Source organism: Strix aluco, chromosome 13 (genome assembly GCF_031877795.1).
Source record: "Strix aluco isolate bStrAlu1 chromosome 13, bStrAlu1.hap1, whole genome shotgun sequence".
Classification (NCBI taxonomy): domain Eukaryota; kingdom Metazoa; phylum Chordata; class Aves; order Strigiformes; family Strigidae; genus Strix; species Strix aluco.
Genome location: NC_133943.1, coordinates 17839902 through 17859578, shown reverse-complemented (window position 1 = coordinate 17859578; position 19677 = coordinate 17839902). Strand labels below are relative to the sequence as shown.

At 37.0% G+C, this 19677-nt stretch overlaps 1 protein-coding gene across 1 annotated transcript in view; it reads left to right on the top strand.

Annotated features, from left to right (window-relative positions):
• Positions 1 to 16588, top strand: part of LCP2 (lymphocyte cytosolic protein 2) — a 34933-nt gene extending 18345 nt beyond the window's left edge. Inside the window, exons 7-21 of the mRNA XM_074838290.1 lie at positions 1180 to 1378; positions 2076 to 2176; positions 3400 to 3469; positions 3681 to 3764; positions 4486 to 4511; positions 4600 to 4619; positions 4726 to 4830; positions 5732 to 5762; positions 6403 to 6415; positions 7449 to 7569; positions 9833 to 9882; positions 10728 to 10831; positions 11692 to 11769; positions 12814 to 12969; positions 13715 to 16588. Coding sequence (XP_074694391.1) covers positions 1180 to 1378; positions 2076 to 2176; positions 3400 to 3469; positions 3681 to 3764; positions 4486 to 4511; positions 4600 to 4619; positions 4726 to 4830; positions 5732 to 5762; positions 6403 to 6415; positions 7449 to 7569; positions 9833 to 9882; positions 10728 to 10831; positions 11692 to 11769; positions 12814 to 12969; positions 13715 to 13837 — 1281 coding nt within the window. The 3' untranslated portion in view covers positions 13838 to 16588. The remainder of the gene's footprint in view (positions 1 to 1179; positions 1379 to 2075; positions 2177 to 3399; positions 3470 to 3680; positions 3765 to 4485; positions 4512 to 4599; positions 4620 to 4725; positions 4831 to 5731; positions 5763 to 6402; positions 6416 to 7448; positions 7570 to 9832; positions 9883 to 10727; positions 10832 to 11691; positions 11770 to 12813; positions 12970 to 13714) is intronic.
• The last annotated feature ends 3089 nt before the right edge of the window (positions 16589 to 19677 follow it).

Genomic DNA, 19677 nt, shown 5'->3' with positions numbered 1-19677 from the left:
CAAATTTCTTCAGTGAGAAAAGGGTCTCCCCCAGTAAGGCAAGGCAGAGAATGGCAGTCCTATACCACTGGCTCAAGTAGAAGCTCACAGCCTATGACCAGGTCTCCACAGAACCTTGGCTGAATTTTATATACCTATTGCAAGTTCTTAGAAGAGGTGGCTAGTAAAGGAATGTTTGCTATGTTGTTCAGTGGCAAATTCTTGTCATTTTATTCTTCAGAGTTGATTTGTTGAAGAATCTATTTTTTTAAAGCCAATTAGACTGCAGAAGTTCCTTTTGCCTTTCAGCATAGAAAATGCATTGGTAAATGTCATTAGATGGTGCATACACAACTAAGCTAACTAAGTGAATAAGCTGACTGAGGCACAGTCCAGGTGTATGAAGATCTCTTAAATTGACCACTGCCAATGCTTTTTTTTAAAAAAATGTAGCGTGACTTTTAAAAACCACTTGCTACTAAGTTTGCAGGAGATATGCTGCTATTTTAGGAGCACAAAAGGTAAAAGTAACCACCTATAGAGCACCTCAGCTCTATGTCAATACAGAGCTAGTCTGGAACTTTCAGTCAAGATACCAATGACAAACAGAATATTCTTTTTCTTGTAAGCCTTGGCAGATTGCACAGATGTGTGCAATGACTGCTACCCTATTTTTCTGTGATCTTACTAGGTCCTACAAGTTGTATTCAGCTGGTTTGGTTCTGGTCAGTGGAGGGCACCAAGTTCCATATCAAAGACCTCATTTTGTCTGAAGCATTTTTAAATAGTTGAGTTGCAGGCTGTAGAGTACATGCTATTAAGAACGAATATCAACAGGCATCAACTTCTGCTCCAATGTGTTTCTAGGAAGCACTGAATTGTTTGCTGATGCCTTGGCTGTTACCTAAAACAAAGGCACTGTGCATTTCAATAAACTATCACCTTATCTTGACCTTCCGCTGCAGCTTGTGTTATAAAATGATGCTTGTTTCCTTTCTTAAGCTGTTGTGTGCTGTATGCATTAATAAAATGCTGCTTCCTTTCCCCATTTTATTTAACAGAGAATTTTTTCACTTAAACTGGTTTTAAAACCTTGATATACTCCAGAGTGAAAAATACCACAGTGAAAGGCCACAAGGAAATTGCACTGAAGTGTTTAGTATCTTGTTACAGCACCCATCTTTTATGTACATTTGCCAGGATGAAGATGATGACTATGAAAGCCCTGATGATGACCAGGAAAAGGAAGATGAGGCTGACTATGAATCACCAACAGAAGAAGCTGAGGAAGCAGAACATGACAGTGATGGCTATGAACCACCTCCATCTAATAATGATGAAGCACACCACAATGTCATATTTCCTGCCAAGTCACTTGCAAACAACACAGATTATATAGGTAATTACTAAAAATTAAGTGTTATTAATAATTTGTAAATGATGTTTTCACACATTGTCAGTCACATTCTAGGTGGCTGGTAATTGAATATAGAAGGTTTTTCCTTGAAGTCAACAGTGTAGTTCATGAACAAGATTAAGTGACCCAGACTTACAGGATGTCAGTGCCTTTGTGACTTTTAAAGCTAAATTTTATACTTCAGACAAGCTCAGTTGGATTAAAGATTAGTTTTGTGTGATGTGTGCATTATTTGGCCATTGGGTTGAATCCGCATGAAGTTACATATGTGCATACTGTATTAGTTTTGGTAGTGCAACCTTGAACAGAGCAAGCTGTCACAATGGTGGCAAAAACTCTACTGAAAACTGGGAGAAGAAAGAGATCAGCTTTCTCTGTACAAAATGCCATCTAGACTGGCTGGTGTTTCATGGTCACTGCACTGCAGTGAATGAAAATAAATGGTGTGGGCCAACAGACTGGCAGATGGAGTCACCTCACCACCAAAGGGACAGATGAGCCTGTAACTCCCAACACAACATTAATCATAAACCAACTGTCCATTATATAGTAAACCAATATCTCTACGATATATTGTGTATGTAGGTTATTGCAAGGGCTCTTTTTCATAAAGATCTAACGAGAATAAAATAACCAAACTCTATATAGTTATTTAGTTTGGGATTTTTGTTTTCTTTAGACAGGCCTCCAACAACTAGATCATCACATCAGCCTCCAGTACCACCCCAGCGACCTGGCCCATCCCCAGTACCAGCCTCATTTGGGGGAAGAGGTGCTTCTGTATGTTGCATTCTTAATATTTTACCTATTTCCTTTGCCAGTACCTTCTTATAAGTCCAAGAATAATGCCATTTTTATTCAGATAGTGTAGGCAGAGGAAGAATTTCAGCCATCAAAATAGATTTGAACTCTGTTACAGGGTGGCCATTTTTTCATGGAACAATTAAAACTTCATGGGACAAATAAATTATTTCCCATTACTTGGCTGTTTCTTACACTGGAAATTTGTACCCACTTGTGAATGCTTCTCCCATATAAATTACAGATTTGTAATAGATTCCTCTGTTTCTGTGATATTTGTAAAAAGAAGAAAGGTTAAATCTTTCCCAGCTATACTTCTAGCAATTGTCCAATTGAATTAAGAACACATAAAAGTATAAGGGACTGTATGATTAGAACCGTGATGACCCAGATTTTTTTCCTTTTTTTTGGTACTGTGAATACTTCAAAACTGAAAGTTGTTGTGCTGTTTACAACTGGCACTATTGGTTCACTGCATGCCAGAAGAGATACACATTAGACCTACCCAAGTAAAGGTAATTTTAGGATGTGATAGAGGGATTTTTGGTCTGACCCACTGTCATAGTTCATATATATAAAACACACAGGACTCCAAGGTGTCATGAGTTCTCAAGACTGCTGTCCTAAATTGCTGCTCTATTTTTTTGGAATAAGAACGAACATTGGGAGGCATTTGTCTCGAGAAGTCTAGGTTTAGATGCAAACATCTTTTGCAGCTGCTGACAGCGCAATGCTGTTTCACCCTAGCTCTCCCAGGAACAAAGAACAGCCCCTTCTCCCCCTGCCTCAGACAGCAACAGTCAGTAGCACAGACTTTATACATATTTCTCAACCTCAAATTTACACCCACTAATTTCAATACTAGTTTTGAAAACTAACACCTGCTGCATTGAAGGGGCAAAGATACAACAGCATTGTTGAAACTCCTGTTTTTTTCTTTTGACAATACTCATGCCCTCCCCAAAGATAACATCCCACTAGAATATTTCTTGTGAGGTGAAACAGATGGAGCCAATTCTGCATCTGACAAAAACCACATACGTAGGTAATTTTTCAGGAGTGTTAATGGCTCCTATCTTTTCTGTGTTGAGCAGAGACTTTGTGCTGTACCAAAGACTGACAGATGTAGTGTGGTTAAGATATTAAAATTAAAACAGAAAGGTGAAGACACACTTTAACCACATGCAAAATATTTGTTTTAGCTGCCAGCTTTTCCTCCGCCACCAAGTAACAATGATTTGAGTAGAGACAGGAATATCAAGCCTTTGAAACGTAAGTACAGCTGGTTTTCTCTTGGTAAAGCTTTTCCCACGGGCTATATAGCACTTCACTTTTGTCTATATCTCCTCAGTTCTGCTCTTTTCTACTATTTATACAGAAGCCTCACCTGTTATTCTAAGAAGTAACACCAATTCATGGCTATGCAAAAAAAAGATATATTGCCCTATACTAGCAAACTGTCTTACACAGCTTTTGTGTTTAGCCCCAGCTCCTTCTATAGACAGAAGCACAAAACCCCCACTGGATCGCCTTGCTCCACCTTTTGAAAGAGAAAGCCCAGTATCAGGTCAGTATTTGCTTATGCTAATAACAATGGGGGGTTTTTTTAACTATTCAAAAATATCAGTTTGAATATCGTTCATGCAAAAGAACAAGGCTCAACCAATTGTATCTAGAAAGTAGCAACCCTAGCTCAGGACTAGTTGAACAGAAAGACATTATGAGATCACTGTGCAATAAAGGTTTGCTGTAATACTTAAGTGAATGAACAGGGAAATAGTTAGTAGGTTAAAGAGGAAGCAGCTTTTGCATACAAAACTCACAAAACGCTGCATACACTACTATATGTAATCTGGCACCCAGACTTAAAAGAATGCTGAGAACTGAAAAAACAGGAAAAAAAAGGCATTTCTTTAAATCCTGAAAACCATATTTTACAAAGACTCTAAAGAGACTACTCTATGATGTTTACTTACTATCTAAACACTTTCATCTGTTATATAATGGCATAAAAGTATCCAGTAATTCAAAGTTGAACCATAGAAACTATGATTGTAAAACGTGCCACTTTTTGAAAATTTGAACATTTTTCTTTAATAAGAGATATTGTAATTTTGCCGTCTCTTGCAAAGCCAAAATATTTTCCTGGCTTACATCTTGGGAGGCTGAGTGCTTCAATCTGCAAAATTCACTTTCGATGATATTCAAAACTTGTTTGTTTCATAGAAAGTTTAATTAATTATCTTAACTTTCATTTTTTTCTAAATGTAAGCTTTTACTATTTTCAGGGAGGAAGCCAGGCTTTCCTGAAAAGGTAAGATCTTTTTTGTTTGGTGTGTATTGATGTTTTTCACCTATTTTGATACACTTACACATTCTCTTAACTATTTCTTGTTTTACAGCCTCTGACTTCACAGCTAAGGTAAGAGTTTTGCCTCTGGAAACGAGACTTTTGATGTCAGTATTAGCCAGTTATTTCTTAGTAAGCAGCTTTTTGCCTTTATTTCATCATTTTGCTCCTGCTTTAGATCCCTGGGGGAACAACTAGCAATGATGCCAAAACCTCCTGTCCCACCAAGTGACAGGTATGAAAGAGGCAATCCAGCTCCTCTAAGGAAGCAACCCCCTGTAAAGTAAGTGTTCATTTAATTGAAATTTAATAAAGGATAAATTAAATTTAACAAAAATATGGATAAGCAACACAGGATAGTATAATTTACTGCTACTGCACGACAGCAGTGTCTGCAGATATCAAAGTTTTGCTTTATGAATATGCATGGGATGTGCTGTAAGCTACAGAAAACTGTGAATGCAGAAAAAGCTCTCTCTCCAGTCATATCTGAAACAGCCATTATGTAGGGCATTACTCACTTCCAAGTTGCACAAAAATATATATGATCGATGTTTTTTCCACCAGATCAAGTTATTGCTCTAGGGAACATTCTTTCATGAGTTCTATTGCTATTTTTTTTAGGTTGTTAGAAAAAGAAAGCTTTACTTTCCTACCATTGATTTTACTAGTCTGCAAAACTCCTTTGTAGCAAACAGAATTCTCTAGCAGAACTAGATCATTCTCTAGATAAATTGTGGGCTGAACAGTGTGACTGATAAAACAAAATGATAAAGTAATTGAGATCTGTACTCAGCCAGGAAAATTCCCAGAGAAACAAAGACTGGAAAGCTTATCATGTGCTCCAGCAATGTTGCTAAGTACTATAATTGAGTTCAAGACTTGAAGTCTAATGTTTCATCATTATAAAAACTTGTTTTAAGCTCTAATCTTATAATCAATTCATCTGACATTTTCCTTGTTGATAGAATCAAGATGGGCTAAGGACTAGCATAACATCTTAGATTACGGCTGAAAATTAGAATGTTAGATATTTTTATGAGGAAAAAATGTTTCTGCATTCATTGGGTCTGTAAAACTTACTACAAATTCACATCTTAGTTGAAAATATGGCCTAATGCACACAAAGTGAATGAGTAACATTTCACCTATGATTCATGTTTCATTTTCTCTTTTCATTTCAGGCAGGGTTGGCCACCACACAAAAAAAATGGAGTAAGTATAGTCTCAAAGCAAAGATTTAAAGGTATAAGGACTACAATAAAATTAAGTACCCGTATAAATTAATAATTCTGGAAAAGGTAAACTAATTTCTTTTATCAGTTATAATGAATACTCATGGATCTTTCATAGCACATGGTTTCTTTTTAAACAGTTCTATGTCTAGCTCAGTTTATTCCCCGAGTACTTTATCTCAGATAACAGGAAGAATTAGACCAGGTTTTTTTATGACATAGGAGAAGTGATTTTGCTTACACTATATTTTGGGGTTTTTTTTCAGCTTAAGCTGACCTAAGGATTTCACTTTCAGATAACTCTGAGAGCCGACATTTAGTGAAGGAATGAGGAAAGTTTACATCTGCTGGGAGTTTCTAACTACTTTGGGTCAAGATCCATTATTTGACATCTACCTCACAGCTTATTTTTAAATAATAGCTGCACCTTAATGCAAGAACTGAAAATTATTTGGTATTGCATGAAGATAGAAACCCCAGCATTTTAGATGAAAGTGACAGTATAGATATTAGGGTCCTTGTATACTCAAAATTCACCAACTTCCAGGTTTTTGCTTTGTAAAATATTCCTAAGAACTGTGCTATATGTTGCTAATGTTTATTTTCTTTTGGCTCCCCAGGAAGAAGAAGAAAGTAAGTATTTCTACAGTGATTTTTAAAACTTAAAATCTTTTCTTTGTCTTAGTTCTAAAAAAAAATAATTCTCACAGAATTGTTTCTTTAGAGCCATTTCAAGAAGTCAGGTTGTATCTTGAAAGGTTGTAGAATGGTTATAAAGTACCTCATGTGCATTTATATATCAAAGCCGCAAAACACAGGAAATCTATAGCTAATAGCTTCCTTCAGTGAGCCAGTTACAAGACAGCAGAATTTCTTATTTTGAAACACATTACATTTTAGAGATTTGTGATCTGCACACAGCATCAAGCAGCTAGCCATGTAAACCTGGTACCCTCCCAGTTCTCAACAAAACGTTCAAACCCGGCTGGTACTAGTCTTCTGTGTGATGTTATCTACTCTAATGAACACAAGCAGAACTTGTTTCATGTAATTCACAAATTACTTCAGAATCCTTGTTCTTAAAATTAAGTTGGTAAAGTGATGCCATACCAGAAGCAGAACATTTGGTCAAGTCTTTACAGATTGTCACTCCAAGACTCCATAAAGAATAGGGCTAGTTAAGCTGTGCAGAGTGAAGTTGATGCATTCTCCCCTTACCGGTAGTGGAGGTCTAAGGACACTGCAGAAAGAAAATGTTTTATTTTATGCTGTTGTTCATGATGATATGTGAGAAATCTCACAAAGGAATGAAGTTCAAAAAGGTAATCTCAAATCCACTATTTAGAAGCAACATAACACATGGTTACGTGCCACCTTCAGCTTTACTGCAGTTAAGGTATCTGAACTGTGGCTTATCCAAAACAGGAGTTAGAAAATGTAAATGTTGCTCAAGCCTGTTCCGGTTTATTTTTAATTTTAATACTTAATTTTAAGTTCTCAGTTGACCATATGAATTTAGAATCTGTAACTAACATATCAAGGACTTTTTATAGAATGCTTTCTCCATTACGTTTATCTTATTAAACAGCAGTAATGTGGCAGCATTTCTTAACTCTACCTCATTTAAGAATGTCTCACATAAGTTTCCTTCTCTTCCTCTCCACAGCTGCACCCCAAAGACCAGTGCCACAGCTATCTTTGCCCCCATACAGCTCCAATACATTCCCATCCAAATCTATCAAACCTCCACCTAAGCCAGGATCCAACAGCATGCCTGGTGCAGAAAGGTTTGTTTCATCCATTATTGTGTCATTCCTCTTGAATCTCAATCTCTTTGCAATTTAGCAAATAACAGTATGTACGTGGCTATAGGGTTCTCAGACGACACAAGGTAACTACTTGAAGTAGTCAATTATTTCTCAGGCTATACCCTTGCCTCCACTACATGCTAATCTGTGTTGTTCCTACTATCAAGGAGAATCTTTCATACAATTGAAGCTCTGCATCCAGTGAAGCTGATAATGTACATCAGTCAACCAAGAAAAAAAATGTAAATCTCCGAGCTTTATGCCAAGGAAGTATTTTAAGACCTACATGGTAAAATGTTTCCATTTTTGAGACATGTCTCCCATTGCCTGCAGGATCCATAAGAATGATAAACCCTTTTGGGAAGGGATCATCTCCTACAAAACTATGCAGGATATAGGTCAAAGAGGTCCTTCTTTAAAAGGATTCTGCACACTCTAGGAGCCTAAGTGCTACAGCTGTGACTACTAATTGCTTCAAAACTAAAAAAACCCTCAACCTTAGTTGTCTAGAGTTGAATCTGAAAGAATTTCACTACCCTTTTGCTAAATTTTACTCTAATGGTTAATAATTCCTATTTAAAATTGTGAACCTTGCTTCAACTATGATTTTTTACTAGCTTCAACTTCCAAATATTAGATTTTTATGTCTTCATTTGCTAGATGGAAGAGCCCTTAATTAAATTTTGATTTCTGTTGTAGTGTGCAACAGACTTAGCCTTTGATGAGTTAGTGGGTTCCTTATGTCTAAGTCTGAAGTACATTTTCTAATCTCTGTATTTTTTTAATGGCTCTTTGATGAATTCCTCACATTTACCATCATCCCCTGGAACTGCTGACACCCCAGTAGAACAAATATTGCAGTAGCAATAGCAAGGTCATATGCAAATACGAACTATTCCTATGATGAACACTTCTGCCTATATTCAAAGAGCGTTGCCAAATTTTGATATAGTAGAGGCTCCCATTTGGCTGATTCTCTTCCATAAATCAAGTCATGAGAGGGTGTTTTTGTTCTGCAAACATAATTAACATATTAATCCCAGAGCTTTTTGCAGTTTGTTCAAGCAGAAGAGAAACATGAACTGTACAGGAAAAGCATGCAGTTTGTTCCAAATTAGATGAAGAAATTAAAAAAAATAAATAGAAATTGAAGATTGGGACTCTTAATTTTGTGAAGTTTTGGATGTAGATTCTGGGATCAGGCCATGAAAGGAAATTATACATTTTCTAACAAAAAGCATTAACATGAACACAGGAGGAAAAGCACAGGCATATGGAAGTGTTATGGTGCGGTGGGTATGAGCTCTGTGCCACTGTCAGCTCTTAGCTTACAGAATTGGTTGAGGTTGGCAGGGACCTCTGGACATCCCCTGGTCCAAGCCCGCTGCTCAGGCAAGGGCAGCTAGAGCAGGCTGCCCAGCATCACGTCCAGGTGGCTTTTGAGTATCTCCAAGAACAGAGACTCCACATTTCTTGGCAACCTGCTCCAGTGCTCAGTTGCCCGCATAGAAAAAAGTGTTTGCTGATGTTCAGAGGGAACCTCCTGTGTTTCAGTTTGTGCCCACTGCCTCTGGTCCTGTCACTGGGCACCCCTGAAAAGAGCCTGGCTCTCCCCTCAGGTATTTATATGCATTAATAAGATCCCTCCTGAGCCTTCTCTTTTTGAGGCCAAACAGTCCCAGATCCCTCAGTCTTTCCTCATATGTGAGATGCTCCAGGCCCTTATCATGCTAGCAGCCCTTCACTGGACTCTTTCCAGTAGCTCCACATTCATAGTTGCAACATTAATGATGAAAAACTGCATTTTCATCAACAATATTATAGAAGCCACAAGAAAAATTACTCTATAAGTGGAACCCCATAGAAAGAAACATTTAGCAAGCTGTTGCCTGTGTTTCCTGCTTTAGGGAAATAAAATAGTCATTCCCTGTGCAAATTCAACAAGCTGAAGTAGTTTTCTGCATTGACCTTGATACAGAAGTCTTGGTGGCCCATTACCAATTCCCTCCACATTATTCCCAGATACTGAGCTTCAAGTAAATGGTGGATTTACTTACATAAAAAGAAGGAAAGAAAAACAAAAAGAAGAGAGAGAAGGTTATCCTCATCCTGCATAGGTCTCAAGAGGATTTCACATTCTTTAGAACAGGCACAAAGTCCACATCAGTTCTTCAGAGCACAGAAATGTTGTATAGCGGTATTGTATTTATACTGACTACCTTTTTTTTTGTTTGTTTAACAGTGCTAGAAACCTGTCTTCAAGTGGCTCACTACCACCACGCTTACATCTAGGTTTGTATCCTGCATTCCTGCATTTTTTTGTACAAAAAATGACTGAAGGTTGAAAGGTGGTTTCGGTGCAGTTAATATAATCTTGTTGTTCTATAGATGTTTCTGGTTGACTGTGAAAAGAAAACTATCAAGTTCCTGAAAGCCATCTTGTGTAACTTAGTCTGAATCTAAGAGTTCTCTTCCCATTAAGTTTGGGCTTACTGCCTAGTTAAACCACTGTCAAGATTTCATATAAGCATCTTTTCAATATAGTTAACGCTACTGAGAGCTGAGCAACACTACCTGCAAGATGCTGTGATCTACTAATACTCTCAAAAAAGGGAGAAAACACTTTCCATGTGAAATATGGTGCATATTTAACTTGTAATAACAAGAAAAAACAAAGGAAGCTTAGAAATCAATTGCTTTCAAATAATTTTTTGCATATGGCAACACCTGCCAATGGCTTACAGTGACATTTTGTAGTTTCTACGTGCTAAGAAGGCAAGGAAAGCAGAGACAACTTTACTTCTGTCTCTAAAGAAACTGGAGATGCTCTCAACTGTGTAATTGTCATTCAGAAGCTAAAAATATGTAACCTCTATTTCAAGTTAATCTGATTTTAAGGAAATCTGAAATGCAAGAGTTCAGTTAAAGTCCCTGTGCACCAAGGATGAATTTATGTAAAGAACCTGGTCCTCATACAGTAGCCTAAATCTGATTTCAAATTAATCAAAATGTCTCAGTATCAGAGTGAAATAAATTCTTCATGCCTCATAAAATCAAGATTGTACACCCTGTATGCACTGCACAGATGAAATTATTTTCCTGGTTTTAACAGTTTTTCTACTTTTATATCCTTGAAGGCAACAACAGCAGATCTCCTTCCAGAGGCGCAGCTGACATAAGACCTCCATTGCCAATTCCTAGCAGACAGACAGTTCACCAAACAAACATGGAGGAAGATGAGGTACAGTACATTACAAATATTAACCATAACTGCTAAACACAGCAAATTTTCTGATTTCGAGAGAGAGACAATGTTTTTCAAAGTTGTTTTTCTAGTTAATAGTCACTGTCAGGATGTTAGTAGGTGCTTTCAGTTTCCTTTTCTGTGTCAAACTTTAGTGCCTTATTTTGTCTTCAGCAAGAAAAACAATAGCAAAACCCCAGTAGAACAAAATAAAAAAAATACTTGTTTGCTGGATTACTTGTTTAGCACAATTGCCTTCAACTAGCATTACATATTCAGTTCTTCTTCCACAAAACCTTGGCAAGTAAAGAATTCATACCTTGTAAGTGCATTTTTTTTCCACATTTCTTTAAATATGACAAATTTAGAGCAATACACTCCTGGTGATAACACTGCTGGGCTACCATACATGGCATGTTCAGAGGAAGTCTGTGTTATTGTCTCAGATGATAGTTAAAAAAGAAAAAATAAAATAATTTTAAGAAACCCCAGAGAAATGAAGGCAAAGGATGCTAGTGTCCCAGGCAGACAAAAGAGAAAATGACACTTAAAATCTATCTTTTACTGAAAATATTTGGAAATCTCTTTTTTTCTAGCTTACTTGAAGACATATTATAGCTAGGTCTGTAATATTTTCAAATTTATCAAAGTGACTTTTAAAATCATTTAGTGCCACTTATCATACAGTAATATATACTAGTATAATCCCTGAAGCTCATACCTTCAGAAATCCTGCATATAACCCCAAATATCCCTTGCATTCAAATTTCTCTCTACCTATTTGTATGTTGTTAACATCACAATCTAGTTCACTGACAGCTGACTTGCTCCTTTATCCTCTCTCACAAAAACCATAGGACTCACTAAATGATGAATGGTATGTTGCTTATGTTACCCGGCCAGAAGCAGAAGCAGCTCTTCGAAAAATAAACAAGGTACTGTTTAAATTCTCACCATCTGCTAGCTAGATGTCCTTGCAATCATATGTGAAGAGTGAAGGTAGATAACATGGTAAGGTTATAGCCCCAATGTAGGTACTTAGAGTGAGGGACTCACCTTGAATATCTTTACTCACATAAAAGTTACACATCTAGTCTAACCATCCATGAAGACTGTTGTTTTCCATAGTCCAAGAGAACAAATTCTGTGTCTCCAGAAAGCAGTTTCACCTCACTTCTCTTAGGAGGAGTGACTTGTTCTCTGGAAATACTTCTCTGTCATCAGTGAGGAATTTGTTTCAAATTTCAAGTTTTAGACAGCTTGAATTAGATTAGATGAATCCCAGCCTTTTCTCGGCCATATTTACCAGAAAAATAAGGACAGATTCAAACATGAAACCCAGGCTTAACTGTGTGTGTGGAGATAAACCAAATTGTATCCCAACACTGGGAAATCTGTTTGTGGTGCTTCACAGCATGGGCAATGAGCTGAAGAAAACTGTACAGCATTTCAGTGACTTGTACTAAGGTCCAACTTATGAAATCATATTCAGTGCCTTTAAGGAAGGGTGTTTCAATGGAAGATTTATTAAAACAGATCTGAAATGAAGAAAAGCAGAGAGACAGAGAGAGAGATATCACTGTTTTTACCAAAATTACAGAGATACTATCATTTATTTAGGCTGTCTGCAAACAGATCAGACTTACCAGAAATTAACTTATTTTCTGGTTAAAGTGATGTGAGGTTTGGCCTTTGATATTTTACTTCCTCCTTTAATGGAATCTTTCCCTCATAGAACACCATTCCTCCCTTCCCTAAAAATCTGCATTTGTATCAGACAGGAAAGTTTTAAGTAGTAAATTGAAAGATAAAACATTTGAGAAATGACCTAAACTCTGTAATAGTGCAGTTTCTCTTACTAAGAGGAAAGAGATTTCAGAAAGAAAAAACACTTAAAAGCATGAGTGCTCTAGTTAAGGTTGTTATGCTGATCAAACCCAGAAGTGATGTTTGTTATCTTTCATTTTTTCATCTTTCAGGATGGAACATTCTTGGTAAGAGACAGCTCAAGAAAAACAGCCACTCATCCATATGTACTGATGGTGTTGTACAGAGATAAAGTATACAACATCCAGATTCGTTACCAGGAGCAAAATCACATATATTTGCTAGGAACTGGCTTAAAAGGAAAAGAGGTACTATGTGTTTTTCACGCTACTTCCCTTCATCTTACGGTATCCTCTGTCTCATGCCTAAGTGTCAGGATACTTCACCTGGCAACTGTTTTACTCCAGAGGAATTCTACTTATTGTCTCAGACTTATTCCTGATAGAGCATGTTACTGCTGGAAGTAACATCAGATTCTCCTGTTTGCACTCAGGGAATGAAGGGATAGTCTTAGAATACAGCTATTAGAAATCCATATATATATACACCTGGTTAGGGAATATTTATTTATGACTAAGATACCAGATAAGGGAAATATACAGTTGAGAACAAACCCATATCTGCCAACTTGACTGCTTTGCTCCCAGACTGCTGGTTTACTTACATCCAGCAGTACTGCGCTGGATTTACTGGTACCAGACAGACCAGTCAGCAGTTTTGATCAAGTCAGAACTCTCTGAATTTATCAGTCAACTTTTTGAACTTTCAAGTGCAATCATCATGTCAAACAGAATGACAACTTCATGTATTAAATAGCCCATGACTGCATAAATTAATTATACAACATTGCAGTAAATTGTACAGACACTAGATTAACAGTTACTGAGCTACAGATCATGGCAGGATTGAAAACAGCTGATCTGATAGTATTTATTGGACCTTATAAGATGGCTAAATATTTAGAGCTTAAAAAAAAAAAACCCTTTGGTTTTACTAATTACTAATAATTCTGACATTTTTTATCATAGCCTTCTCATTTTTTCCATCCAACAGGATTTTTCTTCTGTAGCAGATATCATTGATTACTTCCAAAGAACACCTCTTCTTCTGATTGATGGGAAGGACAGAGGTTCAAGAAACCAGTGCATGTTAAAATATGCTGCAGGACACATTTAAATGAGACCTTAATGAAGAGCACATATAGTATTGAAGCCTACTGAAGTTTGTAAACTTCAGGGTATTTCCTTTTTCAGCAAACTAAAATCATGAAGTCATTAAAAATCCTTTTAAGGAAAAAGGACAATGTTATTTTTAAATTATGCCTTAAATGCTGTACTCTATAAATCTGGTTTTCCTACAATGTGTTTATTACTGTCCACTAATCATACTGTACATGAGAATTTTTATCTTCCAACATATGTGTATATTCTTGAAATTATTTCCATGTCAAATTAGAGGACCCAGAAATAAATACCAATACAAACTTCTGCTTTCATAGGAGGAAAAAAAAAAGTAAGCTATTTTTCAAATCAGAACTGCAGCAGCAGTTATGTTATTATGCATACAGAGTAGACGCAAACCTTGTCAAATTTGAGGAGTACACAAAAGACAAGAAAAGCCCATTTCTTTCCCCGATCCACTTCCCAGTAAATCTATCTATGGCCACTTCTATGAAAAGAGTGGGACTCTGACCTGGACCCTCAAGACATCTAGGTTTCAGTGACACTAGAAAAAAACCTCAACCCTGGATATGCATCTCTTTGTCGAGATCTATGTCTGTGCTATGAAACTGCCTTCGTTCACAGTTTTCTAGAAAAATAAAATATCTACAGATATCATGTTCTCTCTGCCATACCACTGATGATTCATTGATGGCATGTCTTAGCCCACAAATTAGAATTACGTATCTTCGAGAATCCTCTAACCTCACTCAGAAACAAGCTTTTCTCCCTTAACACAGACCTCTCTTTAGCTGTGTTTTTCTGACTTTAAATTAAGCAAATATTTTTATAGGAGACATATCAACAAGATTATCATCATGTGATTCTTAATTGGCAGAACACACCCAAATCTCTTAGAAATCAGACAGACACAATCAGGCTAAACTTAGTTCCTCTTATATAACTGCTTTCTGGTTTTAGTGTAATTTTTTCAAGAAAAACAAAATGTTCCCAGTTCTAAAATATAAGTTGCAGCTGAGGACCACTGAAGCATAGCATATCAAGAGTTTTTCACTCTCCTTTGGTAAGTGGGATTTATCCAACTCTTTGCCTTGGTTTTCTAGTAACCTTTGTTTTCTGACAAGACCTTCGTTTGATAATTATATCACACTTTGTCACGCTTTTTCTCCTTTAAAGCCATTTGTGTGTATATCACTTGAAACACTTGAACCAAAATTCAAGGCAGAAAAAAATCTTCCATGTAATCTGTACGGCTTCTCAGATAAAATAATCAGATTTCATAAACAGTTTTACTTTAAATATATATGTTTGGTAAATGTTATCTTCCTTTCTAATACATTTAGCTAGGAACTGGAATTCAAAGTTTGTGAATTTAATTTCCATGCAACTATGAGTCAAAACAACAGATGAAAAATAAAATTTTAAAAATTCTTCAGCTGACAAAACCTGTTTCTAGCCCAGTATTTTTTAAGAGCTCACTACTAATCTTGCAAAAGAAAAGTCAGTTATAATGTATGTTTTTCAAAAAAAGCTAAAATTAAGAACAACATTCCCCATATTACCACTGATTCTGTGAGCTGGAGGTTGTAATTCTATTCCATTGCACTGCCTTGAAAAGTCTGACAACCCAGAAATACCTCCTATGGAATTGTGGTTTATTTGTTTTAAATCATCTCATTAGCAAAAGACAAATAAAATATAGATCAGCATAACGAAGTATAACACTGTATTTTTTTTCAGCAGAGTAAATCTTGATTTAATTATTCAGATAAATATATTTTGTATATGAATAAAAACACATCTCAACATTCAAACATGTCCACAAGTAAAGTATGATTGGATATTAATTGCAATGTACTACATGAAAACACTGGCTACTCAAATTTTGGGCCAAGAAGATTTCAGGATAGAGTATTTAGACCACTAAATCTTTCTTTCTTTTTTAGCTAGCTGCATTAGAAAGTCACTACAGAAACTAGAATGAAAGTACTTTTGGTTTGCTTTAAGTAATCTGCTCTTTGGCCCCCTTCCTCAGCAGCATGTTTAGAATGAGGAAGGCAGATCAAATGACAAGTTGCAGTTCCTCCTTTACTGACTGTTTCTTATCCCACTTTCCGGAGCACAACCGAGATAAGAGAGCGATGACTTGACTTAAAGTAATTTAAAATATTTTGTTACTGTTCCAATATGTCTTTGTTTAAAAGGAGACAACCACATGTGAAAAACTTCATGCTCAGTTTCCTGACCTTTCTAGTTAATTATATCAGTCTTTCCAGACCTAGTGGGCTTAATTTGGGTTTAAAAAAAAAAGGTCTCAAAATCAATAACCTACTTACAGCATTTTTCCACTCCACGTTTTCAGTTTAAAATAAAAATAGCCTAACTGCAGGAAACCGTATGATTGCTTTACAGTTCAAACTGAAGCAGTATTAATAGAAGACGATGCATGAAAATGGATATTATTACCTAATCTGTCAAACTCCAAGTTTTTTCTTCAGCTTCTCTTAAATCTTTGGCCTTCATAGGATGGCTGAAGTTCAAAATAAGGTCACAAAGCAGTAGCTGGCTTTCCACTGAAAGACAAAGGGCAGTGTATCATCATTGTATTTATTGAATGGTAGATGCTAAGTGAATGGCAAGTTATATACAGCACGTTCTGAAGTGTTTGTCTATCAACTCGCAAAAATGTGAAGGGTTTCCTTGCTTTGTTTACTTCAAGATGGTTAAATAAAGTTTGGTATTAGCATACTGGTAATATTTCTGTGAGGATACTATTATTGTTCCTGTAAAGGATTGACTTTGACCACCTAACAGATTTTTTCCATGGCTAGCTGACATGATTCCATTTTTATGTAACTACAGTTTCATTAATTTTTCAAAACAAAAGAGCAACTGTATTGTTTCATTAGATTCAAAACCAGTTGTATAACATAGAAAAGCAAGCCATTCACAACTGCACACTTTTTAAAACAATGCCTTAAATGCTTCTTGTTTAGCTGGATGATGAACTCAGAATTACCATTTAGTTTCTTCAGCTCATTGGACATTTTGTCAACGTTTTTAATTGCAGCTTCAAGGTTACACTGCTGATCAGCATCATCATTTTTGAACACCTGTGTGAAATAGAAACAAAATATAACTGGCTGTGTACATGTGACTCATAAACTCAGTAATCCAGCTAATCATAATCTTAATGACATTTTTTCTTTGATTTTCTAAAATAATATTTTAACTAAAACTTCTCCCCTCTATAGTTATCCACTTAGATATGGCAAATTGCAACCACTGAAGGCAACTACTAAACACTCAGCTTTTATGGTTGTTTTCTGTTCCTTTTTTTTTTTTCTTTTATTCCTATCAAAAAATGCAATGAAATTAATTTATCTAAAATTTCCTCTCCTCACCAGCATTTTTAAAATTTTTCTTTTTGACCTTACTTTTCCCATGGAATCTAAATGAAAATTAATCACCGACTAATATTCAGTCAACCACAAGATGGAGCTATTGTGACAGTAACATGCACAAAAGAAATTAATGTCACTATTCGCACTGAATATTAATAAATATGCTAATACCTGCCCAGGAACACTTATATCTGTATAGGTAATTATTTTATAATCAACATATTTTTGCTTATTTTGGAGATCATATTCCCCTCCTTTAACATTTAATTAAAATAACAATCAAAATCTGGAGACGATTAGGACTAGAAACCATTTGAAATTAAGTATAATTTGAATTTTTAATTTTATACTACACTCTTTCTTAGGATTTTTTTTCCTTAGGAAAAATATTAAAGAAAATTGCACATATCATGTTTTCTGGCCTAGTTAAAAGCTATTTATCATTCAGGAATTCTAAAAATAAAATCTAGAAAAACTCTGGGTGATTCATAAATAATGCTCACTGTGTAGAACACCTCAGCACACTGAGAAATATGACCAAATAATCAAACGTACATTTAACATGGATTCTTCATCCAAGTCTCTCTTCCCTTGAGACAGTGGCTTTGCACTGAGGCCATCAGTCAGGGCCAAAGATCCTAAAAGGACAAACCCCAAATAGTTATGGAATAATATCTATATGATTTATACTATATATCTCATATATATGAATATATATCTCAAATATATAGTAACATTTGACAAATATAATGACCAGATCTTGTTTTCATTAGTGTTATTTGAAAGTAGAGTCTAAGTGGTTGAATAGTTTTAATTCTTCTTGAGGAAAAATAAAATCTTGGATTTTATTCTTTCTTTTAGAGACAGTGTTTCCAAAATTTTTTAGGAGTTAAATGTGAAATTCCTAACAGTGAATCTAAAGCACACACATAAAGAAAGTCAAGTGTCGGATGTCTGCTGGTCAATAACAGAGCTGAGATTACATACCAGATCCCTGGGCTCTTTCTTCCGCCATTTTCTCTGCTCTTTCCTTACGCATTAGGACATGGTCAGGCAAGTTTAAGTGGATGATGTCACTGGAAAGCTGTTTCAACACTGAAAAAGGAAAAAAAGGGGAAAAAAAAAAAGTTGTTGATCTCACACTGGTACTGTCTGTGTTCAGAAAGGGTGCAATGAAATTAGCGGACAGGGCAGACAAAAGAGCGTGCCCCTCCTTTACCCCCCCAAAACGGCCTGTGGGGAGAGCAAAGCCCCCTGTGGGGCTGGCGGGTGTGGCTCAGGAGGACGCACCCCCCGGGAAGGGCACTGGCTCTGGAGTCCGTGTGGGCCGCTGTGAAGCGTGGCTGCCATGAAGTGTGGCCGCCATATGGCAGCCCCACAGGCTGGAGGGCTCCCTGTGGGCAGAGGCTTCCTGAGCAAGCAGTGGTGCCGCAGGGGTGCCTCGCAGGAAGGCCCAAGGGCGGAGGTGGAGCGCTAGCAGCTGCCTCACGGACGGGTCAGGCCGCGGTGACAGCACTCTGCTGTTCTCTCAGGCCGGGGAGGCACCGACCCCCGGGGCGCTGCCAAGGGCTCCCCTGGCCTGGGGCAGGCAGCAGCCCCCGCAGGCAGGAGGAAGCTGTGCCCCCATGAGCGGGCAGCCCTGGGGCTTCATCACCTTCTGCTTTGCTCAGCAAGGAAAGCCCCGTGGTGGGTCCCTCTTCCAGCACATGAAATGTTGGTAGGTTGCAAGACCCCTCTAAGAGTTGTGATTTTAGTAAAAAGTAACCACAAATGTTGCAAGAACTGAAGAAGAAATGGAGAAGAGAGGACCGAGATGTCAAGGGAGTGGTGAATGATGATTTCCTCTTGCCCATCGAGGCCCTACCTGCGGAGCGCTTATTGCATGTTGCAGCAACTGATTTATAAGCAGTCAGTTCCTTTTTGTTATCAATTTAAATTCACATTTAAATTCACAGTAAGAGTAATTTATGGTGAGTAAAGATCAAATAATGAACCTAAATTCAAGCGAGACAAGAAAGGCACTTTGCTATATAGATTTATAATTTTAGGCTACAACAATGAGCACTGCCCTAGGATGCACATATCTAACTTGAGTTGAAGTCAACAAAAACTGCTAAATAATGACCTGAAGTTGGGAACTGTTCATTTCTTTCCCAGTGTGTGTCCCATAGTACTTAAAGCCAGGGACACCAAGCAGGGGAATGGCTGTCAGCACTTTTATTTAATTTACTGCAACCACCTTTCCTGCTGCTCAGCGTTCATCTGTATTTTGAACCTGCTGCGTGGCACCAGTGGAGGGGGGTTACCAGTATCTCAGAGGAGAGTAGAATTACTTGGATGTGCAGTAGAGGACAGATGGACAGAGAAGTCAGCTGCCTGCCATTTACTTGTTCTTCCATTCTCCATCTATTTCAGGGGTATGCTTTCACAA